At 50.3% G+C, this 26,746-nt stretch overlaps 12 protein-coding genes across 12 annotated transcripts; 7 read left to right on the top strand and 5 right to left on the bottom strand.

Annotated features, from left to right (window-relative positions):
* Positions 1-119: 119 nt before the first annotated feature.
* VFPPC_13148 (peptidoglycan-binding LysM domain-containing protein) lies at positions 120-635 on the bottom strand (the record flags this gene model as incomplete). Its single annotated transcript, XM_018290925.1, has 1 exon — positions 120-635. One exon carries the CDS (start codon positions 633-635, stop codon positions 120-122), a length of 516 nt encoding a protein of 171 aa, XP_018150279.1.
* A 955-nt stretch (positions 636-1,590) lies between these two features.
* Positions 1,591-2,718, top strand: VFPPC_01751 (Zn(2)-C6 fungal-type DNA-binding domain-containing protein; the record flags this gene model as incomplete). The annotated part of the gene is made up of 1 exon (XM_018281525.1): positions 1,591-2,718. One exon carries the CDS (start codon positions 1,591-1,593, stop codon positions 2,716-2,718), a length of 1,128 nt encoding a protein of 375 aa, XP_018150278.1.
* A 588-nt stretch (positions 2,719-3,306) lies between these two features.
* Positions 3,307-4,249, top strand: VFPPC_13147 (C6 zinc finger domain-containing protein; the record flags this gene model as incomplete). Its single annotated transcript, XM_018290924.1, has 3 exons — positions 3,307-3,545; positions 3,635-3,905; positions 3,965-4,249. The coding sequence occupies 3 exons, from the start codon at positions 3,307-3,309 to the stop codon at positions 4,247-4,249; spliced, it is 795 nt and encodes a 264-aa protein (XP_018150277.1).
* Positions 4,250-4,504: 255 nt separating this feature from the next.
* Positions 4,505-5,746, bottom strand: VFPPC_01750 (dipeptidyl aminopeptidase/acylaminoacyl peptidase; the record flags this gene model as incomplete). Its single annotated transcript, XM_018281524.1, has 1 exon — positions 4,505-5,746. The coding sequence occupies one exon, from the start codon at positions 5,744-5,746 to the stop codon at positions 4,505-4,507; it is 1,242 nt and encodes a 413-aa protein (XP_018150276.1).
* Positions 5,747-6,129: 383 nt separating this feature from the next.
* On the bottom strand, positions 6,130-6,459 carry VFPPC_15425 (hypothetical protein; the record flags this gene model as incomplete). The annotated part of the gene is made up of 1 exon (XM_018293178.1): positions 6,130-6,459. One exon carries the CDS (start codon positions 6,457-6,459, stop codon positions 6,130-6,132), a length of 330 nt encoding a protein of 109 aa, XP_018150275.1.
* A 635-nt stretch (positions 6,460-7,094) lies between these two features.
* Positions 7,095-8,400, top strand: VFPPC_13146 (paraoxonase; the record flags this gene model as incomplete). The annotated part of the gene is made up of 3 exons (XM_018290923.1): positions 7,095-7,118; positions 7,171-7,401; positions 7,468-8,400. 3 exons carry the CDS (start codon positions 7,095-7,097, stop codon positions 8,398-8,400), a joined length of 1,188 nt encoding a protein of 395 aa, XP_018150274.1.
* Positions 8,401-13,869: 5,469 nt separating this feature from the next.
* Positions 13,870-15,622, bottom strand: VFPPC_01748 (zinc finger protein Yan; the record flags this gene model as incomplete). Its single annotated transcript, XM_018281522.1, has 2 exons — positions 13,870-15,406; positions 15,495-15,622. The coding sequence occupies 2 exons, from the start codon at positions 15,620-15,622 to the stop codon at positions 13,870-13,872; spliced, it is 1,665 nt and encodes a 554-aa protein (XP_018150272.1).
* An 879-nt stretch (positions 15,623-16,501) lies between these two features.
* Positions 16,502-16,999, top strand: VFPPC_15424 (hypothetical protein; the record flags this gene model as incomplete). Its single annotated transcript, XM_018293177.1, has 1 exon — positions 16,502-16,999. One exon carries the CDS (start codon positions 16,502-16,504, stop codon positions 16,997-16,999), a length of 498 nt encoding a protein of 165 aa, XP_018150271.1.
* Positions 17,000-17,592: 593 nt separating this feature from the next.
* On the top strand, positions 17,593-18,587 carry VFPPC_01747 (radH flavin-dependent halogenase; the record flags this gene model as incomplete). Its single annotated transcript, XM_018281521.1, has 3 exons — positions 17,593-18,058; positions 18,122-18,130; positions 18,226-18,587. The coding sequence occupies 3 exons, from the start codon at positions 17,593-17,595 to the stop codon at positions 18,585-18,587; spliced, it is 837 nt and encodes a 278-aa protein (XP_018150270.1).
* A 1,047-nt stretch (positions 18,588-19,634) lies between these two features.
* VFPPC_01746 (HECT-domain (ubiquitin-transferase) domain-containing protein) lies at positions 19,635-23,757 on the top strand (the record flags this gene model as incomplete). Its single annotated transcript, XM_018281520.1, has 3 exons — positions 19,635-19,882; positions 19,973-22,221; positions 22,283-23,757. 3 exons carry the CDS (start codon positions 19,635-19,637, stop codon positions 23,755-23,757), a joined length of 3,972 nt encoding a protein of 1,323 aa, XP_018150269.1.
* A 210-nt stretch (positions 23,758-23,967) lies between these two features.
* VFPPC_13145 (oxidoreductase) lies at positions 23,968-25,114 on the bottom strand (the record flags this gene model as incomplete). Its single annotated transcript, XM_018290922.1, has 2 exons — positions 23,968-24,755; positions 24,844-25,114. The coding sequence occupies 2 exons, from the start codon at positions 25,112-25,114 to the stop codon at positions 23,968-23,970; spliced, it is 1,059 nt and encodes a 352-aa protein (XP_018150268.1).
* Positions 25,115-25,504: 390 nt separating this feature from the next.
* VFPPC_01745 (GTP binding protein (EngB)) lies at positions 25,505-26,731 on the top strand (the record flags this gene model as incomplete). The annotated part of the gene is made up of 1 exon (XM_018281519.1): positions 25,505-26,731. The coding sequence occupies one exon, from the start codon at positions 25,505-25,507 to the stop codon at positions 26,729-26,731; it is 1,227 nt and encodes a 408-aa protein (XP_018150267.1).
* Positions 26,732-26,746: the final 15 nt, after the last annotated feature.

The following is a 26,746-nucleotide window of genomic DNA, read 5'->3' as shown; positions in this document are numbered from 1 at the left end:
GTTGTGCCAGTCTTCATCCGGTTAAAAATACTCCAGGTGTAGGCGCATATTGCTGGTTGACGACAGAAATCTTTGGCGTAAACCCGAGCATCAATTGCCCTGCAGGTCACAGCAACTGCCTAATCAGGTAGGCAAATAACAGAGCCCACATTGAGTCTGTCGCAATCCAGCCCCTTGTTATTGCGTAAAATATCATCGACACTGATTCCCCGATCGTGTCCAATGGCCCAGCAAGTGTCATCTTGCCGGACGGCGTATGGTGAGGTGCCTGGGTGACAAAGTGGCTGCGCATTGTTGTCACCACCGGATGCAGCATAATGGAGGTACCAGAAGAGACCGAGAAGAGCCACGCCAATAATGACACCAAAGTTAAGGAGTGGCATCAGCTCCGTTCGCCACGACTTGGAAGGCGACATGTCATTATGCGATAAGAAAGGCTCAGTGTCCGAGGCATCATCTGGGTGCCCATCACCAACCCGCGTCAACTGTCCATATTGGCAGCCTGGAGCACTCTCCCAGTAACTGCCATCTGCATCTTTGAATGTGTAAACCTGAGTGTCAGCATCATAGCCAACCCGGGTCATGCCCTCCGGCAATCTTTCTTCGTCGGTGTCGTAACGAGAGAATCGGGACATGGCTGAGCAGGTACTTGGTTGTCCGCGAGGATGCCAGTGAGAATGAAGTCAGTATCAGATCAGGAAGCCAAAAGGTGTAGCAGGAGAATCTGAAGGGTGGAAGGAGAATCAGGATTATAAATTCTTCTGTCCACTGTTTGGTATCAAGTCTGGTTTTGCTGGCAGTGCAGGAGTATGAAACACGGGGTACGTCAGCAAGCCTCACTCACTCCAGACAACTGGAGTGCGGACTGCAAGGATCATCATGGTGGCTGATGTGGGTCGCGAGGCACAGAACGGCAGTCGCAACCACAACTCTCCAAAGGAGCTCTTTCCGGGCCAAGATCTCATCAGCCAAGATCAATTTCATTGACCTTATGTAATCGGCATCGTTATTTATTCCCATGAAAATTTTATTCGCTTTATTGCCTATTTTTTTTTTTTTTTGGTATTCTGCAGTACGCCGAATTCTGTCCAGCATCAACTGGCACCAACCCTTGCATGTGCTGCCTCTGACTGACATCAAACTCCGAATGCACCACCTTTTGTGCTACCCACTGGTTGGTCCACGACTGTTCGCACTTTGGTTAGGTGCTGACGTCTCGCTTGCTGGGCGACAAAATGACAACACAGCCCCAACATCATTTCGTGTCTGTGCCTCGAGACAGCCCTGATAGGGGCAACGAACCGTGATTGTGATCCATCTGTGATCCGCGCTGCTGTTTCTCAATTCTGCATCAGCATGCGGTCTACCACCCTACAATCACGCATACCCGCTGACTAACAGCATGCCACGGCTCTATCACACAAAGTCGCGGACGGGGTGTGCTCGATGCCGGGCACGACGAGTCAAGGTGAATTACTCCATTAGGATATCGTTGGTGTACATATGGATGCTGATATTGAACAAGTGCGACGAGTCCCGCCCAAAATGTGTGCGTAAAGGACCTTGCGACCCAATCCACAAGTTGCTAACATGGTCGGACAGAAAAGTTGTGATAGGCACGGTGTTGACTGTGTTTATGACAGACCAGCCAAATCCAATGGACCTTCTACCCCCAAGATTCAACGTAACGCATCTTTTGAGCGGACCAGTCAAACTGCTGGGAGCAGCTCAGAATCTTCACATTTGATGATCGGAGAGAGTCGCGATCGCCGTTATCGAGAAATGCGGTTGTTGCACTATTTTACTGTGAAAGTAACAAGGACGTTCCCGGGATACTTTCTGCCTGAAGTTAAGACGATTTGGACCGAAGATGTGCCTGTCATGGCTATGGAATACGAGCCCTTGCTTAACGCCATCATGGCCTTGTCCATTCAACACATGGTGTTCATGGACACAACCAGCGGAATTTTGCAACCAAACCAACTTGCATCACAAGGGGCAAAGTATCTCGAAGCGACTCTCCAGGAGCATCGCAGGGCCATTGGTTCTCTAGATAGGACCATCGCCGACCCTGCCAGCTTCACGTCTGTGATTCTCGCACTCTATGCGTTTGCAAACTTGAGAGAGCGGACATTTGAGCCGTACATTCCTCCAGTCCCGTGGCTACAAATGTGCAAAGGGGTAATGAACGTATTCAGAATCACCATGGCGTTCGTACGCAATGACCCAACGGCGAAGATAAATGTGGTCAACCAATCGTCCTCCGCGTTCGTCGAACCCTCGGTCATCTTCTGTGAGGCACACAGAAATCGGTTCCCATACCTGCTCATTTCACAGCCAAGAGAGTCTGATACTGAAGAGGACCAAGAGGCGTACTCTAGCACTGCCTGCTTGATCGGGGCGTTGTTGACTGCCCAAGAAGGAGGCGAACCATCCGTAACGACCTGGAGGAAGGTCGTCATATTCCCAATTCTCTTTCCAATGCGGTTTGTAGATTTGCTGAGCCTCCGACGGCCGCGTGCTCTTGTCATTCTTGCACACTACTTTGGCGTGGCCTCAAAATTTGACAGCGTATGGTGGGTGGGAGATAGCCCTCGAAGGGAAGTTCTCGCGATTGCGGAGTATCTAGGATCAGATTGGCAGTATCAGATGGCGTGGCCGATGGAGGCTATTCGCCAAACAAGCACTCCATCTGGTCTTGCGGCGACAATACAATAACATTTCCCCGTGAAGTGGATGCTTGAATTGAGAGAGTCGTGTCTGGAGGCAACCAGCACAGCCGCCTTGGATGTGGAAATATGGACAACAGATTACGACCGGGCCACGACAAAATATTAAAGGAAGAGGGAGGATGGACATAGGATTCGTCATAAGAGAAACCACCTTTCCAAATCCAGGTTCTCAAGCGAGCAACCCAGTCATCCTTCGTGGGTCACTGAGCAATGGCAGATGGGTTGTCACTTCGGCATCGGTCTCGGTATCGTTTAGCACCCACCTTTTCAAGGCTGAGCGAGACCGAAGACATCCACAATGCAGAATCATCGCTTACAACGGCAGCTTTGCATCAGCACTACAGGGAATAGAGACGATCCTTAGATCTGCGAAAGATTTGGTTCATGATATGGATCCAGATGCAATTAGTACTGATACAAATTGTTTCTGTCGGCCAGAGCTGTCGTGTATATAATAGGCTGTCTGGCTGTTAGGTTTGAAATGCAATTCATACAATTGTGCAACCTCACCTTTTACACTCAGGGCAGCATTTTTCTTCAAATTTAATATCTCGCACAGCGTGATTTCTTTAAAATGAAGGCCATTTCAGTCGCCCAGCTGGCAATTTACATTGTCCTATCCTTTCCCGTTCTGTTCGTCCTCTACAAACATGGCCGCCCGGGTCTGCTCGGATGGATCTATCTCTTTGCGTTCTGCATGCTGCGAGTTGTTGGAAGTGCATTGGACATTAGCGGAAGCACCTCTGCTAGTCTTATTTCCAGTATTGGTTTGTCGCCGTTGATTCTTGGGACGTCCGGTATTCTCCACGAAGGGTACGTTAAGGTCCTCCATCCGCACCGCTGCGATCACCATCAGCGTCAACGAAGCAGTACAACAATGGCTAATACAGCTCTTTTCATAGGCGAGAATATTTGAAATCAGATCGGGACCCCAAAATGGGATGGTTTTATGTCCTCTTGTACAAAATGCTGGTCCTGGGTGGTCTTGCCATCCTTGCAGTGGGTAGTTCCGCTCTCCAAGGCTCTCACCCCAAGGAATCCGACTTTACCCTCGTCAAAGTTGGAATCAGTATCATTGTCTTCGCCTGGGTTGTTTTACTGGGTTGGACGGTATTGACTATTGGCCAAAGGAGTGCTCAGACTGATCCTTTTGCTGTCCGGGCTGGTAAACAGGTTTGTACAGTCATGGACGTCTTTACATTCTACCGTGTTCGTGCTAACAGGATGGGAAGCTGACATGGGCGGTTCTATTTGCGCTCATCTTTATTGGTATTCGAGTCGTATATACCCTTGTCGCGCTGGTTACGAGCGATCCGAGCCTCAGCCCAACGACTGGATCATTGACAATACGGGTGGTGCTCTCATTTCTGCCAGACCTCATTAGTACCTTGATTCTTGTGGGTGCGGGTTTCATGACGAGACATATTAGGCGGGATATGATGAACCGGGGAGTTGGTCGTGAGCTGTCACCTGGATCGAAGGGCTATCAGACGCAGGAGCGGCCGGTGATTGTGTAGGTGGTAAAAACGATGGATTTATTGGATAAGATTGGGAAGAGTTTTATAGATAAGAGGACGGGTTAGTTGGGAAGCTGTAGGAAGGTTGTTTCTCGATTGCACTTTAAGAATAGATATGCGTCATCAATGCCAACTTATTAGACAGACTCGCGCTCAAATAATGTTTCCATAATATACAATGCGTCGCATCAAGTCAAACGCTCCTTTACAAAATACATTTACACAATTGACAAGTGTCTCGCCGCCAAATGACGATTACACTGAACTCAACTTGTCCAGCACCCAGTCCATCATGACCTGTCCCAGCCTCGAGCCAGCGCCAACATGGCAATGCAGACTGGCGCCCTCCTCCGCAGTCAACGTGACCAATTCCTTCTCGCACTTCATCTTATGAAACAGCTCTTCAGGCTGACCCTTCATGAAATGATCATCCGGCGCATCAAGCACCAGTGTCGGCGTCTTAATCTGCTCAACCACGTCCTTGAGTGTGTATTTTTGCGCCTCGCGAATCGTCCCTGCCTCGGAGTTCAGTCCAAACACATATTTGGCGTTATTCATGGCCCATTTAAAGCCAGTGTTGAGAGCGGCACCCTGGCGAATAGCAACATTTGCTTGCTCGTCGTGCTCATCCGTGGCAAGAATGACACTCATATCCGGTGCGTTGGGATCGGGGTTCTCCTCCTTGGGGAGGAATACGCTGCCAAAGTCGAATACTCCGTCATTCAGAACGACAGCCGCCAAACGGTGCTCAAAGGCGCTCGCTCGAGCCGCGAGGTATCCCCCCATGCTGAGGCCCACGAGAACGAGTTTCGACTTGTCGACGAATGGATGCGACAGAGCAAAGTCAACGACGGGGGTGACTACCTTCTCCCAGTCATGTCTGAAGAAGAGCTTTTGATTGCGAACTGCAGAGCCCTGGCCGGGACCGTCAAAGGCAAGTACATTCATGCCAAGTTGGAGAGCGGCGCCGCCAACAGAGTACACGATTTCTTCCATTGTTGAGTCAAACCCGCCGTTTACAATGATGAGCGGTCGTGGCTTATCGTTGGCATCGGGTCTCATCATGATACCGGGTAGTGTTGTTCCCTCGTAGGGGATGGCAACTTTGGTGGTGACATATGGCATCAACTCGGCTGCCTTGTAGAACGTGTCGATGCTCGCATCTGCTAATTCCTTGCTGAGTTGATCGTCGTGCGGGTTCTCACGACGGTAGAATTCAGCGGTGCGGAAGTAGTTGGATGCGCGGAGGAATGCTTCCCTCGCTCCGACTGTATTGCCTTTGGATAAGCTGATTTTGGCGTTGGCCACGGCGCGATGGCCGGCTGCTTTCCATTCCTGGAGCCAGCGGTCTTCGTCGCCCGGGGGGATGTTGTGGCAGATTGTGATGACTTCGCCGATGTCTGAGGCGCCGCAGTTGGAGTAGCCGGCTGCGCGGAGGGCTTCGTAGCCGAAACTTTCGTTGGAGGGGAAGAGGTGTGTGAGGAGATGATGAGGCATGGTGATGTGAAGGATGTGTGTAAGTAGTGGTGTACGTGATGATGTGGTGAGGTATGATGAATAAGATTTTCTATAACTCAAGATGGAACGTGTAGGAAGTGATGGAGTTTAACGGAATGAAAGTTCACGGACTATATTTATATTCTACAACTGATGCCTACTTGATGATTTCATTGCTCGTGTTTTGAACGATAACGAAGATATTGGTGGACAGTGAACATCTAGATCGCATTGATTTCCCAAAAGGGTGCTCGCTTTCGGGTGACGCTGAGGATGAAGTCAGTGATGAGAACTTGTGGCGCAGCCAAAGCAATAAAATGTCCGAGTCTTGAAGCAAGCGTGGCCTCCATCCATCCCGATCGCATTTGATCGGGGCACTAAATTCAATCCGGTACACTCCGGACAAGCATCAATACAAAGTGAGGGTTTCTCGAATCAGCTTCCAAATTGGTGACGTCGAAGGATGTATGTGGACAAGAGTTATGCTGCACATGCATGTCAAGGTTCGGAACAAAGCTTTTGTCCGGTCTCCCTACACCCTTGCCTGACGAGCCATAGTGAAAAGTCGGGGAACTAATAAACGACGGTATTCCGATTGCCGTTCCCCGTTTTCCGTCTGGTTCGGCATTGAAATCTGACACGCGCGATGGATTCCAGTGGCTTACGAGCTGGTCGCATCGGTAGGTATCTTGCACCCGGCACCGAAGAGACATTTTTGTTATTTCTCAAGTGAGGGCAGGGATTCTATTTGTATCAGCATTATTTGGCCGACCCGTTTGCGGCGGAGGCTAGTTATGTATCTTATGAAAGCAAGTCGACATCAGGCACGGAATACGGAGTACAGTGGGGGGTCAGAAGTATTTGAACAGGGAAAGGTATCGCATATCTCGTTGTGTGCTGAGGCATATTGAGCTGTGTTAGTGTATACTTGGATATGTTCAAATACATTGGACCACAGACTGTAGTTACCAGACTCCTCTTTACTAGGTACTTTATTGATGCACATTGAACCAAAGTGAGACATGGAACGGAAATCATTGCAGCCACCCGGCATTTTGTCACCCTGTCATGGCTGTCATATCGGTTGTCATTGCCCATGACTGTGCGCTGCTCCGATTCGTTCCCGTGTCTTACATTCTCATAATTTCAAATGTTCTTTCCTTGTGACGTTTGGCACCGCCTGTTGGTTCCGTTTCATAGATCCCACCTTCAACACTCAAGTTCCTCTCCCCAACCGAATCCATTACTTTAATTGTAGCACCACAAGCATTCCAACATTTGTCCTGCCTGCAACAATTGCATTACACCAAACCACATAGCAATGCAGATTTAAAGGTCATCACTCGTAATGACGAACCTGAAATCTACTTTGGTGAGTTTGACACCCTACTGGACCTAGTTTCACTTGGTTAACCCGCGACCAGCCAGTGCTTCTGACGGCACTGTTGTCCTCGGTCCTGTACTTCCGAGGCACAGAGCTGCTCATGATGTATAACAATGCCCCAGGTCGCCTGCCAGAGATCAATACCTTTAAAAGCCATGAGATTAAATTTGCAGACCGAGTGCGGAGCTGTGAGGATGCGCTGATACTGGAGAGCCGTGGCCAGGCCATCTTGGCATGCGATCCCGGACGAGAGCGATGGAACACAGTCATGGTATGCAATTCCCCAATTCATGTCTTCAACTCCATCGTGAAGAATATCTAGTTAACGTGACGCTAGGGCATATTTCTCCCCGGTCCTGTTGTTAGTGCCTCTCTATACATATACGACTACAAAGACGCCTCCGAGCCAGACAACAAGTCCCTTCGACAAGTCAAGATCACCAACTTCCCCGGCATCGCCGACTTTCACACCCTCGGAATGGTATACGACGAAGAGACATCCACCTTGTTCGCCGCCAACCACGCCAAAGCCGGTCCCAGAATCGAAGTCTTCCACTTAGACCTCGACAACCTCGTAGCCACACACACCGGCACGATCCAGCACCCTCTCATCCATGGACCAAACTCAATCGCCCTCGTGAACAGCAGAGAGCTCTACGTCTCCAACGACCACCACTTCCTAGCGAAGCAGTCATTATTTCTTGCCAGGACAGAGACCTTCCTCGGCCTTCCCTTGGGATCACTCGTACACGTCAAGCTCAGCAAAAATTCACCAGCCAAGGTCGAGGAGGCAAAGGTCGTTGCGCGTGCAGGGTTCGCAAACGGCGTTGAGATTCTCAATAGCACCACTGTTGCTCTGGCAGCGACAAGCCGAGGCGCGATATACTTGTACGAGCGCCATGGTGACGGATCGCTGACTTACAAGTCGTCTATTCGCGTGCCTTTTCTTCCAGATAACTTGTCTGTCCATGGGGGCAAGCTTATTATCGCAGGCCATCCCCATGCGCCGTCTCTTACCAAGTTTACTGCGACACGACATGTGTGCAATGATGCAGTGGAGTTGGCCAAGGCGAGCGATGAGATGAAGAGGTACTGTGAGACTGGTACGGCTACGTCGTGGGCAGCAGAGTGGAGTGAAAAGGATGGGCTGAGGAGTCTGTATGCTGGGACGGAGTATCCTACCAGTGCGACTGCGGCGAGGGATTCTAAGAGGGGAGTTGGTATTATTGCCGGATTGTATGCCAAGGGGATTTTGGTTTGGCGAGAGTGAGCTTGAGTCTTGGGGTGGCTTTGCTGAACATGAGTATTGGTAACCCTGGACTTGCTCTGGAAACGATAGAGGATTCGTTTACATTATGCGTGTATGAGTTCTGAACGCCATCATGACGGGCTAGTATATCAAACCACTGTAACAACCCAAGCAAGAGTTGGAGCCGAACATGGTCACTCACACCTTTGAGCTTGAATGCCATTCATATCCACCTCGGTACTCCGTAGTAACCTGTTCAAATCAAGCAACTAATCCTTCTTATTATTCCCAGCACGCAGCCTCTTCGACCACACCCCAACTTTGAAAAACCACGCAACCGCCGCCTCAGCCAACCATGCCGGCAAAAAAGTCCCCAAAATCCAAGCACCGTACGAAAACCCCCCAGCCCAATACCAGTCCGGCGTTCGTCCAAACCACCCGCCAAGCCATCCCTCCCCCTTGAGCGCCTGCCTGACAATCTTCCTAGCATAGACATGCGTGTCCATCGTGCCCCTCGTCTGGCTAAACCGCAGTCTCTGCACAAACACATCCTCAACAGGTTTATACAGTGAATTCTCGGGCAGCACACGATCAAAGTGGTTCATGATGTTGGAGCGGATCGTTCCCGTCATGGCAACCATGACCCGGACATTAAACGGCTTGAGTTCCATCCGCAGAACTCGGGAGTACGAGTTAAGTGCGCCCTTGGTGGATGCATAGATGCTGGCGAAGAGGTAGGGCATGATGGCGGACACGGATGAGATTTGAAGAATGAGGCCGCGGGCTGGGATGAGGAGGCTGGAGAAGGATTGGCACATGGCCATGGGGCCGAAGACGTTGGCTTCGTAGGATTGCCGGACGTCGTCTATGTCAATGTCTAGAGCGGGGATTGTATGCGTTCGACCCCTGGGTGGATGAGCATGAGTATATCTTTTGAGGTGTGTGGGATGGGGGGCTCACGCGTTGTTGACCAGAATGTCGAGCTTGCCGCCGGTGATTTTGATGACTTCGGCTTTGCATGCTGCGATGCTTGCTGCATCGGTGACTTCTAGTTGGACTGCGCTCATGCCCAGGTCTTTGAGGGCGTTGAGGGCTTCCGGCTTTCTTGCAGTTGCAATGACATAGCAGCCTGGGTGTGGTGAGCGATTGTTGGATTCGTTGAGTTTAGACTTGTGTGTACCTTGTTTGTGAAATTCTAGAGCTAGGGCGTGGCCAATTCCTCCAGGAGAGCATCTAAGAGGTAGAATTAGTATTTGTGTATATCAAGATGTGGTGTTGTGATGATGGGATTGTATGCTAGTTACCCTGTAATGAGGACGGTTTTCTTGGCTTGTGACATTGTGCCGTCGACAGCTGAGCTGTTTGTCGATGTTCCCAACGCGTTGGGTGTAACTTCGCTAATTTAGTCAAGTTTGCAAAACTTTATACTCAGAAAAGGCGAAGGTACGTGTTGGTTTTGAGGCAACGTCTGGTGTGGCCATCAATTGAAGACGTTACACTCGCGCAAGCCGAGGCACATTGGCCTCACCGAAATCCGTCCACCAGGGGTTCAGTCTCCAAATCTCCGATCGAAGCTAAAGCCACACAGCTTATGCACTTGTCAGACTCCGGGCCGGGATAGATTAAACGCACCGCAACATGGAAAGATAACACACATTGATATTTATCAATTAATATTCAGATTATAAGCAACTTTGCCGTAGTAATCAAGACGTCCCATCAAACGTCGTACTTCCGAGCCATGTGCCGATGAATGCAAAACCCTAAAAAAGACCATGCGCCATGCTAAATTAAAATGCCATCAACTCAGGAATCTCCAATTCCGACACCCACCAGCACTTCAGTACCGACCCTGATGCGTCGGCGGCAAAGAACCCTCCATTTCCACAGCCGACCCTACCGGCCGATGCTGAGAGACAGTCGACGCGTCCATCTCGAATGCTTGTCCTCCAGAGCCGTGCAACGCAGGATTGCCCTCAGGCGTCGGTGACGCGAAGGGACCAGCATATTGCGCAGGACTCGAATCCGTGTTGAAATCTGGTGATGGAAAGCCTGGCGATGGGCTCGAACCCCATGAAGCTTTGACATCGGAGCCAAATCGTCCAAATGTCGGGGATGGCTCTGTGGGAGGAAACGTCGTCGCCGTGTTGCGTTTATCGTAGTCATTCTGCACGAGCATCGGCCGAGATTCATCCTCCGCCTTCTTCTTCTGTCGGCGTCGAAGGAACAGGACCAGTGCTCCCATGGCGAGCATACCCCCTGCTGCGGCGCCTACACCAATGCCAACTATGGCCCCTTTGGAAAGACCCGACGAGTTGTTTTCGTTGCCGCTGGGTGGATTGGACTGGGTAGGCGTCACGCTGGCAATGGTTGAAGACGACGAGGTTGAAGATGAGGATGGTGATGAGGTGGAGGATGGAGTGGCAGTCGAGCTTATAGACGAAGTTGTCGTCGTGGGAGGTGACTTTGCAGCATTTTTGAACGCCTTCTCGCTAATTGTTATGGGTGTATTTGACGTCGAGCAAGCACTGGACATGGTGTCGTACACCTTGGACACGTCGTCCGCGTCTTTCTGGCCAAGGCATTGCGCTGCCTTGATGACGAAACCGCCGCCGTTACTGCAAAGACACTTATTCAGATCTGGGATCGTGGATCCTGTGCATTTGGATGCTTTAGCGGCGTCGTATAGGCATGGCTGTGCCTTTGTCGGGTAGAATGAGAAGTCGACTTCCGCCGAGAGGACAGAGGGGATGAAGGTTGACAGCACAATAAGGAGAAGCGTAGGAGAGGATGATGTCCGTTTTCGAATCATTTTGAAGACAATCGGAGAAGACGTTGTTTGTTGTTGTTGAGAGGTAAGTGGTGGAGTTGCTTGCAAACCGCAACCTTCACTGGTCAACGAAGGAAGTTTTGCACCAAAAGAGAGAAAAAGCTGAGGTCACCACACAAATGGAGGGAAAGGGATGGAAATTTCGGATAACCAGGTCAAGGGCAGATGGACAATAACAATGCACCCAGCCAACAGCCCGACGTGGTACAACCAAATATCAGTGCATGGGTGGGACAAAATCGGCAACAGGAAATCAACCAGCAACACCTTGTTACAAAGTATGGAGTATGGAGAAGAGCCCTGGACAATTTCAGGATAACTTGGGGGAGCGGAAACAAAAAACCAACTGTCAACCCCTTGTAACATTGGAGGCTCTGAGCTCACTCAGCAAGGGACGGTTTTAAGGCTGACGACCCGCTGCCCAATTTCCCTCGCATAAGCTGAAGCTGGTGCCAGACATTATTTTCCTTTGAGCAACAGCCTCGCTCAGTTTCTGGTTATCGTCCTGTGCTTTTCTCCTCCCTGCACGAGTTGTCGAGTTGCGCCATGAGCCCCAGCCACCCCGTTCTTTGTCTCGAATGATCTGCAATAAACCGCTCAAAATAACACAAGTTTGCTGCAGACCAGGAGCCACCCTGTGCGCCGAGCTCTTGGACTTGCTGCAAAAAAAATGAAATAAACCAAGCCTGCATTGCATTGTTGGCTAAACCACTGCAAGAGACCTCTAGGCTTTGCCAATCACCACCCTTTTCGCCTGTCATGGTTCCGGTTTTCTTTTCCCCATGATCCATGTCTCCCGTCAGCACCAGAAGATCCACGGTGCTTGAGTATCCCTGCCGGGTTTTCAGCCAGGCTCCAGTTTTCAAGGCTGCGCAAATAAGAGCGTCCACTTGTCATGCACAAATTATCGTTTTTGTGCCCTGGATGGGGGGAGGCTTGGTTGAATATGGATCAACCCGAGTGGCTGCGGCTGGGGAGCTTCTGAGTTACGGAGTGGCACAACCCGCAGGGCTTGGTGTGGCGTGGGCTGGAGGGTGATAATTTTAGCAGCGTGGCACCAGATCTTGCCTGTTGCCGATGAGCTTGTTTCTGATATTGTTGGTGAGGTGGTAAGAGTTTCTGGAATCTGATGCGGTTTGGGGAGATTTCGACGTCATATACTGCTTTGGTCTCCGTACAAGTATGACATTTGAGAAGACTGCGCTATTCGTGGGGCAGAATATGCCTACAGCTATGTGAATGTCAATGCTGCTGGCGTGAGTTATCTAGATTATCGACGTGCCTTTACACTATTATATTGGTGGTGCTGTGGCGCCTTGTGGTTTCTCATGTTGCACGACTTTATTCTCCGAGACAAATTGGAAGTTGTAGTGTGGTCAAGCGGATTTTAATGATTCCGTGTTGTGCAAGTATAGCTTCCGCCTTCCTACTATCATTCCGAGGAATTTAAAGACTTACACATAATAGTTTGATGATACCGGCACGATTCACTTCCTGTACAAAGACCAGGACTTTTGCAGACCTGTTTCTGCCAGAATCTGCACATGGCTTATATCAACGAGCCGTTGAATCCAACTCACCAACACCCTTGGCTCGCTTTAAGCAATCTTCACTGGTCTATTAAAATCTCAAATGCCTGGGCCCAGGGTAACTAGTGCAATGTGATCTACGATTCTGAATAGTTTGATCAATTGGCAATGATATTAACAGTTAGGCAAAATGGCACCACAACAATGCGTTGAAACTGTCGTCTGGCGTAGGGCTAGCAACACTGACAGTTGCGAAGCTAAGAGCTACGGCGGTAATAATGGTCGTGGGTTTCATTTCGATATGAATGGGTCGTGTTAGGCATAGAATGAGGGGAACAGAATTGAATAGCATGCGTCTCCCAACATCTTTTATATGCCACTTATCTAGTATCTGCTAGTCTTATGACATGGATGGCTGAAACATAATCACAGTGCTTCAGAGAAACACGAGAGACTTGCTGGTGCAAAACAGCGGTATGCGGTATACTCGAGACATTGACGTCGCTTAGTCCCATTTGAATGTCTTGATTCGGCCTGAACCTGTGAGCCTAGAGACATCATATCATGCGGATGCTTATAAGTCATGGTGACATAAGCATCGACTTTATACCTGGTAGCACACTCCCTGAGAGCCTAGGTGCTCTTCTGAGTCTTTGCAGCACAATGATTTTTGCCAACTGTGGATGCAGCTTCTACATCCCACAGAAGAGCCTCACTTTGATTTAGCAGCGTCGTGGTAGAACCAAACTGACCTAAGACAAATTGCAACCCTGTGGACCATGTTTGATGAGGACAGCCCAGCGAGGCTGTCTTTCTGCAAGGTTTATGTCGGCAGAGATATTTGCACGCCGCCGCCTTTGTCTTGCGCTCCAATTGTCTAAAACTGGTGAAGATATGCACCTGCTCATCCTACATTGGTCCTCTTCATCTGTCTCATAAGTTATGGGCCGATACATCTGTCAACAGGAAGCGCAGAGTAACTAGCCGGCATCTACGGGGTCTGGGTGCTCCTGGCTATGCTAGCCTGAGACCTCGTCTACAGTATACTCTATTCACATTGATACCATTCACATTAAGGTACCATAATTTCATTGCAAAATCATCACGTCTATTTTGATTTCGTCCGAGCGACTAACCACCGCCATCAAAGCGGTAGTAATAGTGCTTTTGGTTGTTGTTTCTCTTGCCATACATCCAATCCGTCCTCTTGGTATTGAACTGCTCCAAGTCTCGGCCGCGGTGTTCCGACTTGCGGACTGCCCGCTTCTTCTCGTCCGACACATTAGCCAAGCCAACAGTTCCTCGGGGTACAACATCCCTCTTAAATCGCTGACCGTTGCGAAGAACGATGCTGCGATCCTTGGTATGGCCCTCCTCGCCAGACTCGGCGCCTTCAATGGCGAGCCGCTCGGCCCGCTCTTCTGGCGTCGGATAATTGTTGAGGTTCTGGCGGAAGTATTTGTTCAGTGACCGGTGACCAACAGACTTGCCAGTGGGCAAGTGTAGCTCATAATCATCATAGAAAGCGGCGTGCGTGTGTTTGTGTGCCCGGGAGTGCCATCCATCTGCCTGCCGGTGATTCCGAGGATCCCGGGTTGAATGATGAGGGTGTCTCTTAAGGCGCTCATACTGGTGAATATGACCTTCGGCGGGAACGGCCGTCAGATCGGCGGAATCAAGAGACGAGGCGGAGCTGTCAGTTTCCCAGCCCTCGCCGTCCTCCTCTCCATCGAGTTCCTCCCCATTCTCATCAACAAGCTTAGCCTTCCTTCTTGAACCGAGTTTGGCCCCACCACGCTCTTCTTCCTCTGTGTCAGATGCTTCGTCCTCGTCATCCTCTTCATCATCGGAGTATGTACTTCGGAAGTCGTAAAAATCACCAATAGCAAGCTGTTCTTGCTCGGTGCTGAAGGGGATCTTGCAGTGGCCCTTGTCGCGCATGTGTGTTTGAACGCCAAACACTGTGGACTTCATTTTGCCGCAGCTCAGGCACTCGTGATACTCGCTGACCTGGCGCTGCAGCTGCTTTACCAGACCCTCCAGATTGGCGAGGTATGGCCGCTCAGGAATAAACATTCCGTGGAAGCGCTCCATGTGCTGAACACTGAGTGGCAGTGAGGGAGACTCGAAGTTGCAGAAGATGCAGGAATTCAAGGTCCAAGTAGGTTCAGCGACAGAGTGTGAAGGTGTCGTTGACTCTGAATCTTCGTCACCAGCACCGTCTCTGTTGGCACCAGAGGCAGTGGGTTTAGGGTTGGAAGGTCTGCTCACTGGTGAAGGGCGCTGCTCGGCGGAAACCTTGGCGTTTTGGAGACTTTCGATGACCTGGTTGAACTCGTCTTCGGCGTCTGAGTCAAGCTCGTGCTTAGCCACCGACGTGGGCTCGCCCAGAGAGAAGGTAGAGCTGATCACGGACGTAGCCTCGTCATCTTGTCGGCGTTGTGGGCCTGCTGAGGCTGTCTCGTTGGTCTTGTGCTTCTGGCTGAGCAAGTGGTTTTGATAAGCGTTTTCGCTATAGTACGTCTTGTTGCAGGGCTCGCATTTGGCCTCGAAGTAAGCCTTTTCAGCTTCGGCACTAGAAGTTGCACGAGCTTGGAGAACCTTTTCGCTAAATACTTCGGACGAGATCGGTGGAAGAGAAGCAACACGGCGCTTCAGATTGTATCGGCTAGGCCGGAAGGTCAGTACATGATTTCAGAAACATCACCAGAGCCCAAACTTGGAAGAGTTGGCATGGAACGACAAAGGCAACTTACTGCCAGTCACTCTTCATATGACCCTTTTGCAAGTCGATGTTGCGGTAGGCAACTTGGCACGTGTTACAAGTGTACGGGTGGGAAGCAGAAGTGCCAGCACCTGCTGGTGCGGCGGCAACGCTCGCCATGATGAAGCGCACACTGTTAGGCTTTGCGGCGATGTGATTCTTTATTGAATAGAGCGATGAGGTTGTTTAGGAAGAGTGTTACCAGCACGTCTGGATAAATGACGACGTCGATCTGACGTTGATGTGTGGGTGTGAAGCCAGCCCCAAAAACCAACAGGAATTATTAATTTAGTGGCAAAAAGAAGATTTTTGGTGGCGGGGTTGGCAGAAGCGGCAGAAAGCAGCGACAAGAATGACCAAACGGCGAGGGCAGTTGAAGACCAGACTGTGCTGGTTAAGCTGAGAGAAGTCTAGTGGATTGGAGGGGCAAATATTGACCAGCTGCGGGGCAGCAGCCAAGCGTACCATCATGAGAGGGTAGAGGGCACTGCGTGGACATGCCCAATATGGAAAGCGGTGAGAAGCCATCTAACTAACGTTGTTTCTGATGTCTTCAAGCAAACGTTGACCACCTTTTGCACATGCTGTCCATTCGATGGCTCCCGTGTCCACAACAGATAAGCGATGCGATCTAACTTCCACTATTCTTAGCGTGTCCGTTCGAGTTCTAATATTCGCCTGGAGACAAGTCAAGAACCGTGATGTTCTGCCACCGTTCTCAACTTCAGGAACAGAATGCCATACATTACCCAACTACCTAGGTACCTCAGCACCTACCTACCTAGGTAGGTACCTAGGAAGTCAAATGGTTGTTTAACCGTCAGTCCATCTCCAACAAGCGCAGTCTGTGCCAGCATCCATTTGCCGCCGCCAAAAGACTAACCATCCATCAATATCTTAGAGAGTCCGATTGTACGCTCCATGGTGTTACGTGTTGGGCGTCAACACTCTGGGCTGTCGAGATGGAAAGCATCTGGTTTCATCTGACTGATGAAGTAAATGACTAATAAACTGCAGATCCAGGTTGATTCGCATGCTCAAGAATACACGGGGTGCCTTAAAGAGTGGGTTGTATCTTCTTCTCATTCAGCTGGCTCTCCCACTACGATCACTGATAGTTGTCTTGCCTCGAGTGGCACAACTCGGTCAGTATATGTCAAGGGCATACTGCAAAGCGACGCTACTCTGATTTGTCAATATGAACCGTGTGCACCCATCCCATCCAGCCGTGTCTGGCGCTGCCGTCGTGAGCTATTAGATCTACTCGTGACAATAAATTCGAGCATCGAATGTGTTGGCGGATATATAAACTCGTCCTCTCTCCGGCCTCTCTCCGTTCCCACTGCCTCTGGCCTCCAAATCACACATAGTTTTCCCCACGGAATAAACCAGATCATATATTGCCTGCTTCCACTAAATTCTGAACCCGTCAAGTATCCCAGTACAATTGCCGTACGCTTTACATCATGGACGTCCCCCAAAGCTGCACAGTACTAGTCACCTTGAAGTAACACTTACACAGACACCAACTTTATCGAGCCACTCGGCGATAAGGGATATGCATGGAATCTAGTTCGCTCTGAATCTGATGATTTGCCCTTCCGACACGCGGGAAAGTCTGGTGCCTTTATCCCTGACGAAACAAAAGTCGACGCAGTTCAATTCGAGCCAGAGGCAAGTAACATAACAATTGGGACGCTACAGGTCACCCCAGATCTACCCCTTGGTCGACCTATTTCTGCCAGTTGGACGAAAAAGAGCGGAGAGTCTGGTTCCATTACGTTTAAATATCTTGTAGACGCGAGCGGGAGACATGGAATTACTAGTATTAAGTATTTGAAAAACAAAAAGTTTAACGAAAACTTCACGAATGTAGCAAACTGGGCGTACTGGAAGAGCGACAACTTGTATGGTCTAGGAACGCACATGGAAGGTTCACCATATTTTGAAGGCTTGGAAGGTAAGTGAGCGCACGCTCTATTGTATTTCGTTTTCACTGCGCTTATCAAACAACAGATTGCAGCGGCTGGGCTTGATTCATACCATTACATGACGGGACTCGCTCTGTCGGCATCGTCCAAGATCAGAAGATGGCGGCAAAGAAGAAACGAGACCTGGACCGGCTTTCTACAATGGAATTTTACAAACACTGCCTCGGCTTGGCACCAAGGACAAAGAAGCTCCTGGAAAAAGCGGAACTAGTTACTGAGATCAGGTCTGCTTCGGACTGGTCGTACACAGCATCCACTTATCACTTACCCACAGCTCGCATATGCGGAGATGCTGGCTGTTTCATAGATCCTTTATTCTCCTCAGGTGTCCATCTAGCAATAACTGGCGGTCTATCCGCAGCGGCTACAATTGCTGCCTCGATTAGGGGCGACTGCAGCGAAGAGACTGCAGGCTCTTGGCACTCCAAGAAGACCGTCGAGACTTATACTCGATTCTTCTTGGCTGTTAGTAGTGCTACGAAGCAGATCAGGAACCAGCACGAGCCTATTATACAAGACATGGACGAGGCTGGTTTCCACCGGGCTTTTGACCTATTCCGACCCAGTAAGGCTCATCTTTATGGTCGGTCAAATTAGCAACCATTTGGCTGACAGATATCTGCTTTAGTCATCCAAGGTACAGTCGATGCTGATGTCACAGGCAAATTGACAGCGGCAGATATCTCCAAGGTCTCGAATTCTGCTTTAGAGCATTCTAATACGTCCCGCCAGAGAAGAAGGACGCCCTATTCGAGAAACTCAAACAGCTGGATGTCGAATCCATGGGTGACTCCACGACACCAACCACGTTGGAAGATGTACAAATACACTTGACCGCCGATGTGAAGCAGATCCTTGAGATCCTTGGAAGCAGGCGTATGATTTGCAAAGACCCATTGGAGATAGATAGCTTTGCGTTGGATACTATTGATGGACTGGCGCCAAGACTTGAACATGGGAGCCTTGGCCTTCGAAAGGCAGAACAGTCCAAGATCGACAAGCGACATTTTCTGTCGCCTTCTTTCCTAGACGGCAAGTACCTCGGGATTAGGGATGGAAGTGTTCATATTGACCAGACCAAGGTCATCTCCTAGGTCGGGTTCGCCAAATCATCATCTGCCATGTTGTAGTAATGACTGAATGTGCCGTTGTGCCTCTTTGTCAGACTCACAGTGCCAGATTCCAGCCTCCCGAGAACCTCTTTTTTTTGCGTCATTGTGTAGACAGGTCGAGGCTGGTGTGGTTTCTTGGCTTATCCACTGGTTACACGCATGGAATACTCGAGCTTCTCGTATTGGTTCCTTTGGTGCAGAGGGATGCCGATGTGCAGACTTACGTTAGTTTGGTCATCAAAGTGTGGCAGCAACGCACGTTGGTAAGCCTTGTATGCATATGTGTGGACTAAGACAGAGTGATGCTGTCTGGTTGATGCCGAATGTTTGTTGACTCTGTTTGGTTGGAACTTTCGCAAGGGTTGATAAGGATGGTCCCAGATTCGGGCATTGTTGATTGTTGTTAAGTTGCGCAGGACATCACTGGCTCGTGGTGGAAGCCTGACCTGACTGGCACTCAGCGATTTGATGCTGCATAAATCTGCACGGAGTATGCAGGGATTAATTATACTTGGCTGGATATTTGTGCCACATCATGGATGCAGCCAATGCTGACGCCTGACTGGCCGCCTCCTTGTTGGCCACTTACACACTGGGCATCAGTGGATCATCCACAGCCATTAGCGGCGGCTCCATGGTGCATTGACGTCTCAAGAGTCAACTGGTGCTGGTTTCAATCAATGTTTGCATGCATGAGTCCATGTGGACTTACGGAGTCTTCATCCCGCTAACGGCGGTCCCCAGATTGCCCTGCCTGCAATTTAGTTGATCCGTTTGAGCGTTGACAGCCGCTGGTGCTTTAGTCCCCGGCAAGCGCCACCAGACCAGACCAGAGTTGACCTGCTCAACCATCCGTCATCACCGTCTGCACCACCTGTCTCATCTCGTATTCACCTCTGCCTTTGCCCCAAGGCATCTCGCAATTATCATCGCACGAAGAAGTTCATCTTTGACCTTATTGAAATACTCCACGTCTCAGGGCGGCAGGACACAGCCGATGCATCACCTGAACACAGTACATCGTTCATCATGAGCGCCTCGGCGCATACCGATCCTGGTCATGGTGGCAACTCAGATCCCCATGCCTGCGACCAACTTCACTCGACCGACATTATAGACTTGGAAGCTGGCCTTTGGCAGGAAGCTCCCTTTGCTCGCTTACCTGACGACGCGCCGGCAGAACTTCACGAGTATCTCCAAGATGTGGAAAACCCGCGGCGAGTCTTGGCCATATATCGTGCTAGTAGGCGTCATGACTTCCAGCTACTTGTTGAAAGGTATGTTTGTCTGCCCGCGACCAACCTCCTCGTCGTGCCCTCTGCTCATCAAAATCTCTTCCCGACACTAATCTCCTTGCTCCTCACTAGGTACATCGCACAGCTCCGAAACGGTTGCGGTTCTCCCCAATGCACCACTGCCACCTGCTTCACGGGTCGGAAGCGCCTCGCAGGCAAGGCACCCATTCGCCGCTACAATCCCACAAGTGCGAGAACACTTGCTGTTTATCTCGCCAGCCAGGATAATGCAGACAGAGGTCTCTGCCCGTATTTGCGACGATCAAACGATCCACCCCCGGCCGTGAATAATCTGATCTTCTCCACGCAGCGACCACGGCCTCGAACCCTCTCCGAGCCCACATCACCGAAAGCTCCCGGGTCGCCAGGGCCGCGCAAGAATTCTGTGGGTGCCGAATCCAAACCGAAGCTTTTGTCGTCTGGTGGGCGGTGTCGGGTCTCCATTCTAGAGGGCCTAGCGAACGAGCCCACGAATGCTCAAACCCGGCGACAAACTCCGGAGGCGGGGATACGTAGGCGCAACTGTCACAACAAAGACCTATCTGATGTTGGCAACAACAAAGTCAATATAGCGGAGAAACCTGTGAGCCGCGACTACAGGTCGTTTGCAGCTTCAACCTTTGGCACAGTAGCTTTCAAGATGCTGGAGTGGCTTACTCCTCAGGGACTACAAGCTCTCTCCGAACAAATTTCTGAGGCCAGCGACCCCGGCTCATCGTTGAAACCACTCCAACCCAAGGAAAGTGGGCAAGCTTCGGCGTTGAGGCTTGGGAATGCCGCTCAATCACTCAGTCGACACTCTTCATCCAAATCATCGTCACAGTCGCTACCGACGCCGGACATAGAACACAGTAACCAGCCAGTTGCCGAGCCTGCAGCCCTCCCCGACGATACAATATTCCCCAGGGATTCTTCAAGGCGGAAGAGAAACACTAAGGGTTCCATCAAAACGACGGCCGCGTCAAAGCCACAGAAGAAGACATCTCTAGAGCCGCTACCCCCACCTGTGCCAAACGATGGACAAAAGCCACCCCAAAAGTCGAATAATTTCCATGGGGATAAGAGGCCTCGTGCTCCAAAGTTAACGCCAGGGGTTATCGGCCGAACTGTGCCAGAAATTCCGCTCAAACCAGCCTTTTTCGAGAATGTTCCTTGCCTGTCTCCGCCTCCTGTTGAAGAAGTTGATCCCGTCTCGTCAGAGCATGGAGATTCTGAGGAGGATCCGTCGCCCAACAACGCACTCACTATAGCAAGAACTAGGAGGCATAATCAAATCTCGGCGGACCACAGCAAAGCTCCACCCGAAGCTGATGAGTCTTGGAAAGAATATCCCTTACCCCAGGCTCTGGGCCAATTAAATGTTGAATTGATAGACTTCATATGTGATGTATTTCAAGAGGATAGTACCGAGGAGAAGCAATTCTTTGGTCCGCTGACCTTGTCGGAAAGCCACCCGAAACCGCAGAATAAGTCGAAACGCTTGGAAAGAAACAGGGCCAACCGCGGGCTGAAAGCTGCTGTTTTATCTTCCAGAAAGTGGCAAGCTTTCAACGAACAGACCATTTTCAATGTGATGAGTGATCCTCACTCACTGGTCAAGTCCTTCACCAAAGACGGCAAGTTATTTGACTCTCAAACACTCTGGTACTGCATGTTGCGGATGACTAGGGTGGCACCTAGTCTCGTCCTCCATAGTCTTTGGATGGCGGCCAAGAGCTTGTTTGTGCCACCAGAGGTACTAAGTTCGACTAGACTGCCGGCAAGAAAGCTTTTTGGAGACTACCAGAAACCATCTTTGTCTAATTTTGAAGCTGGCTGCATCATGTCAATTTGTCTTCATGCTTTGGTAGCGGCAGCCCCCTGTGCGCCGGACTCCAAGACGCTATACGAAATGTCTCGTATTCGTTCCAGCGGACTTGTGTTGGCTGGACAGGGTGCGGCTGCCCGTCAGCCGTCATCAGTTTGCCTGGAGTATGATGACATCTTCTCCAATGAACTGGCTCTACGACTAGCAAGAAGGCTCTTCTGTGCCATTACAGCCCGCAAGTGCTTCGCAGAAATTGCAGAGTGGGATGGCGATGCGGAGGAGGCAATTGGTATTGACGTACTAGGCCTGCTGCTAAATCAACTGGATCTTGTCGGTAGTGGACCAGTTCGCATCCTCGATTTTACCCAAGCAGAACGTCTGCTGCACGAAACTCGAGTCCCCACGCTTCTGCTGGACTGGGCGAGGGCGGTACTTCTTCAGGAATGGAACGGGCGACCCGAGTACGCAAATGACACCCCCTTTCATGGGGCGATGTCTCTTATTGCCACATTGTGTGAGTGACTTTGCTATATTATGACTCTTGGGCTCAGACCATTAGCTAACTTTCCCTGTAGATGCAAACAGAAATATGCTGCTTCTCGGCGACATACAGTTTCGGGTAGACTATTTTTCAGAGCGATTGGATGCCATGGAAGTTCCCGTCGCGTGGATTGATTTCACTTCAACCAGGCAACGACATCACATTCTGGATCACCCGTACCTCTTCAGCCCGGAGACGTTGGTTTCCCTTTTCCGGTCCATCAACTTTTCGAGGATGAGCAGAACATTCGAAGAATCCAGCTCCCTGAAGACCCGGATGGGCGCTATTGTTGATCCGGGAAGTCTCGTTACCAACACTCACCATAAGCATGTCTTGCAGGATTTGCTCAAGACCGCCTCTTCACGTTACTTGGTGCTTGCAATTAGCAGAGAGCACGTACTCCGAGATGCATTTGATCAACTTTGGAGACGGCAGGAGAGAGAACTGCTCAGACCTTTGAAAGTTCACTTGGGGGAGGGCTCCGGCGGCGAGGAGGGATTTGACTCGGGCGGCGTTCAACAGGAATTCTTTCGAATGGCAATTGCTGAATGTCTAGATCCTAAGTATGGGGCTTTCACGGTTGACGACAGGACAAGGATGGCATGGTTCGTCCCAGGATCACTGGTCGAAGAATGGAAGTTTGAGATGGTAGGCTTGTTGATGTCACTAGCTGTCTACAACGGCTTGACACTTCCAATAACCTTCCCCAAGGCACTTTACAGAAAGCTCTTGGGTCAACCTGTGGAGGAGCTTTACCACATTGCGGATGGCTGGCCAGAATTAGCAAATGGACTCACAGCGCTGCAAGAGTGGGATGAGAAGGACGGCTTGGTAGAGGATGTGTTCGCAAGAACGTATGAATTCTCCGTTGGCGCTTTCGGCTCCGATGTAACTCTCCCCATGACAAAGGAGAACTCTTCTTGGCCGCAGGGCATCCCGACACCTCCAACGAGAAGCGGCCTCCCCGCATCCGACGATGAGGCGCCGCTGGTTACGAATGAGAATCGTGATGAATACGTCAGCGATTACATTCGTTATCTTACCGATGTGTCCATTCAACCTCAGTTCCGAGCATTCGAGCGTGGCTTTCGGGCGTGCTTAGATGTAAAGTCGCTCACTCTGTTGACGCCCTCGATTTTGCAATCTGTCGTGGAGGGTGTGCAGGACATCGACATTTCAGAACTACGAAGATACACTCGGTACGTTGGCTGGGACTCCTCGCACCACACAGTCAAGGACTTTTGGTCCATTGTGAAGAGATACGATGACAGGATGAAGCGCAAACTGCTTGAATTCGTCACTGCATCAGATCGTGTGCCGGTGGGTGGAATGCGAAACTTGCAATTTGTAGTACAGAAGAACGGCGAAGAGGAGGGTAGCGGCGGCCACCTACCCACGGCATACACATGTTACGGAACGCTATTGTTACCAGAGTACAAGGACAAGGAAGTATTGCGAGAGCGTTTAGGCATGGCGTTGGAGAATGCGCAAGGATTTGGGTTTGCATAAGGAACGTTGGTGTTACTTGGCGAAAAGCACGGCACTGATTGTTGATGTCCGCATGGATCAGAATAGCTGCAGCGACTTGTATATCTTTATATTCATGCTTTGGGGCGTGTGTGCACGGCACACGGACTGTATACCTAGATCTTAATACATAGAGGTCTGCATCATTCATATATCTTTCCGTTATCTTTTATGTGACTTTGAAATATAAGTCTAGTCCTTCATCTGCCTCACATTCAAATTAATCCGCTTATTCTTCATCCATCCCTCCCACTCGGGATATTCCCCATTCTCAGCTGGCCAATTCTCCAAGTACTCTGGACACGTCCCCTTGAGTACCTTCGGTACACCGTGCCAAGCATATCTCGACTCCTGAGTCATGTAAATAGCATCACCGGAGCGCAACCTCAGCAACAGATATTTCTTGTCTCCTTCACCATTCCCAACTCCCTTTCCTTCATCCTGTAGAGCCCCTCCATTCGGCGCAATCATGAACAAACAGTCGCAGCCGAAGCTCAAGCTCACGAGTCCCCTGTCCGTCTCCTCACTCACATCCCTGTGCATCATCATCGTATCTCCGGGGCTGTAGAAATTCACAATCGCCGCCTGGGCAAGTGTTTCGGGGAACAGCTTCTCTAGGAACTGGGATAGATCGGCAGGGAAACGGGGCGGTTCGGAGTCTGGGTACACGCGGTTCGTCCAGTCGTACTGGCCACCGAGGGTCACCCAGTGGAGGCGGCGGTTGAGGACTTGTCGTGGGGTGAGGGGCTTGTGGACGGTTGGGTCTTTGGGCGTGAATGTTGTGGAGGAGTCGGGGGAGAGGGTGAAGAAGGATGGGTGAAGAGGATTTGGGTTTGGGTCTGAGGGTGATGGGTAGGGGAGGGTGTAGTGAAGGTGCATGTTGGTTTGGTGTTTGGGGTTGGATAGGTCTCTGTGGAGCATTTTTGATAGAAGTGCTTTTTGTATGGTTGGTGGAACGAGATTTGGTACTACCAGGAGACCTGGGATGTTGTGTTAGTATAGTTGTGGTGAGAGGTTTGAATGGTGAAGGACGGAATGTGATATGCCGTCTGTAAAGGGGGACTTTACCAGGTAGCAACGAGTGATAAATGATGGGAACATCACCATCAGCAAACTCTCTGAATTCATCTCCCAGTTCTGCAAATGCATCGGCTATTTGACTCTTTGTAATCTGTCCTGCGGTCTGGAATCCATTCTCAGATAGTGGGAGTCGAGGGTCATCGATCCTGGGATCCTGCACTAGAACAGACGGCTCTAAGCGAGAAAAGTGTTTCCATTCTGTGCGCATTTCATCTGATGGTTGCTCGTGAGCATCTAGCTCGGCAAGTGAGACGGTCATGGTTGTGTCGGCTGAATTTGAGGCTGTAGATGTTGTTGCCTGAGATGTGTGCTTTGGCTGATAATTTGTGTATTTTTTTCGTATTTGCGCAATTCAAAGAGATTGAATTGATGCGTGCCTTGAAAGGTTTGGAGTCGATTTGTCAAGTTGAGTCTCAGTGACCTCGTTGATGTTTCATAGAGGTGCTTGTCTGATGAGTTTTTGGCTTGGACTCAATGAGTCGTTGAATGTGGAGTTTGAGAGTTGTTGTGGGGTTACATAATATTTTGGAGGTGCAACACCCGTGGATCCAAGACTCAACCTCATCCATCACTCACTTAACGGTATCAATAGTCTTCATTTTTTCGTCATGCAATATTTGCGTCTCGATCACTCATCGTTATAGTCAGGATGGCGCCGTTGAGGCAATGGAGCCCGAGGCAGCTATGGTCGTTTCCACGCGTCGTGGTATCTCATGCAGCTCCTTTTTCAGTCTCAGCGAACCAATGTATAAGACAACGACCAACACGACGACCCGTATCACGTCCAACTCAGAAACCTTTGGATCAAGACTCGGGATTACAAAAGAATCAAGAACCCCAACCTTCTAGTACCATTTCGCAACAACAAACACCGACCACTTCACCTCCCCGTACTTCATCAACTAGCACCGTGCAACCACAACAACACGAATCTACAGCACCACAAGACACCAGCATATCCGGTCCATACAAGCAAACCCTCCTAGCATGCAAATCTGTACGACACGAACCTAATCCATCCTCACCTTACCACGTAACAGCACGCACCACCAAACCCCAACTTCAACAGCTCTCCGCAGCCGAGAAATTCTTCGCACCACCATGTAAATTCCTCTACTCAGCCGAAGCTCTACGGCACCACTCCATTAATAATCATATCCCCGAGATTGTTGTCCTCGGCTCCTCCAACGTTGGAAAGTCAACCTTTCTCAATGCCCTCGTCGGCCAAGGTAAGGCTGCGAGAGTGAGCCAGAAACCAGGCAGAACGACATTGATGAACGCCTATGGAATAGGACCACTGCCCAAGATACCCAGGGAACTGGTACCAAAGGGCATGCCGCCGCCTAGACATAGCCTGATAGTGGTGGACACGCCTGGGTACGGCTTCAGAAGCCAGGCTAGTTGGGGAGATGCCATTATGAAGTACCTCCAAGCGAGGAGGATGTTACGCGGGGCGGTGGTATTGATATCGTCTGAGAAGAGGTTATTACCCGAGGATAAGTGGATGTTGAGGACGTTGGCGGAAGCTAATACCCGGACGGTGGTGGTTTTGACGAAGGCGGATAAGACGAGGAACGGGTGGGCTGAGAAGTGTGGTCTTCTTGCAGAGACGGTGCAACAGGAACTGGATCGTTTGAATGCCCAGTTTGGTGGTAAGTGGAGAGATTCAGAGGGTGCGGCATCGCAGATATACATCACGGCTGCAGGTATGGCGAGTCCTGGACAGTTGAAGAATGGAGGTGGGATGGGAGGAATAAGGACGGCTATCTTGGAAATGGCTGGTTTTACATTACAGGAATCCGTAACGAAGAAAGCGGATACAGTGACATATACTGGCCCTATTGTGTCATTTGACGACATTGAATGGAAGATTTAGATTTCTTTGTACTAT

The sequence above is a fragment of the Pochonia chlamydosporia genome, chromosome 1 (genome assembly GCF_001653235.2).
Source record: "Pochonia chlamydosporia 170 chromosome 1, whole genome shotgun sequence".
Lineage (NCBI taxonomy): Eukaryota > Fungi > Ascomycota > Sordariomycetes > Hypocreales > Clavicipitaceae > Pochonia > Pochonia chlamydosporia.
The sequence above is the reverse complement of the archived record's forward strand: the minus strand, read 5'-3'. Positions and strand labels throughout refer to the sequence as shown.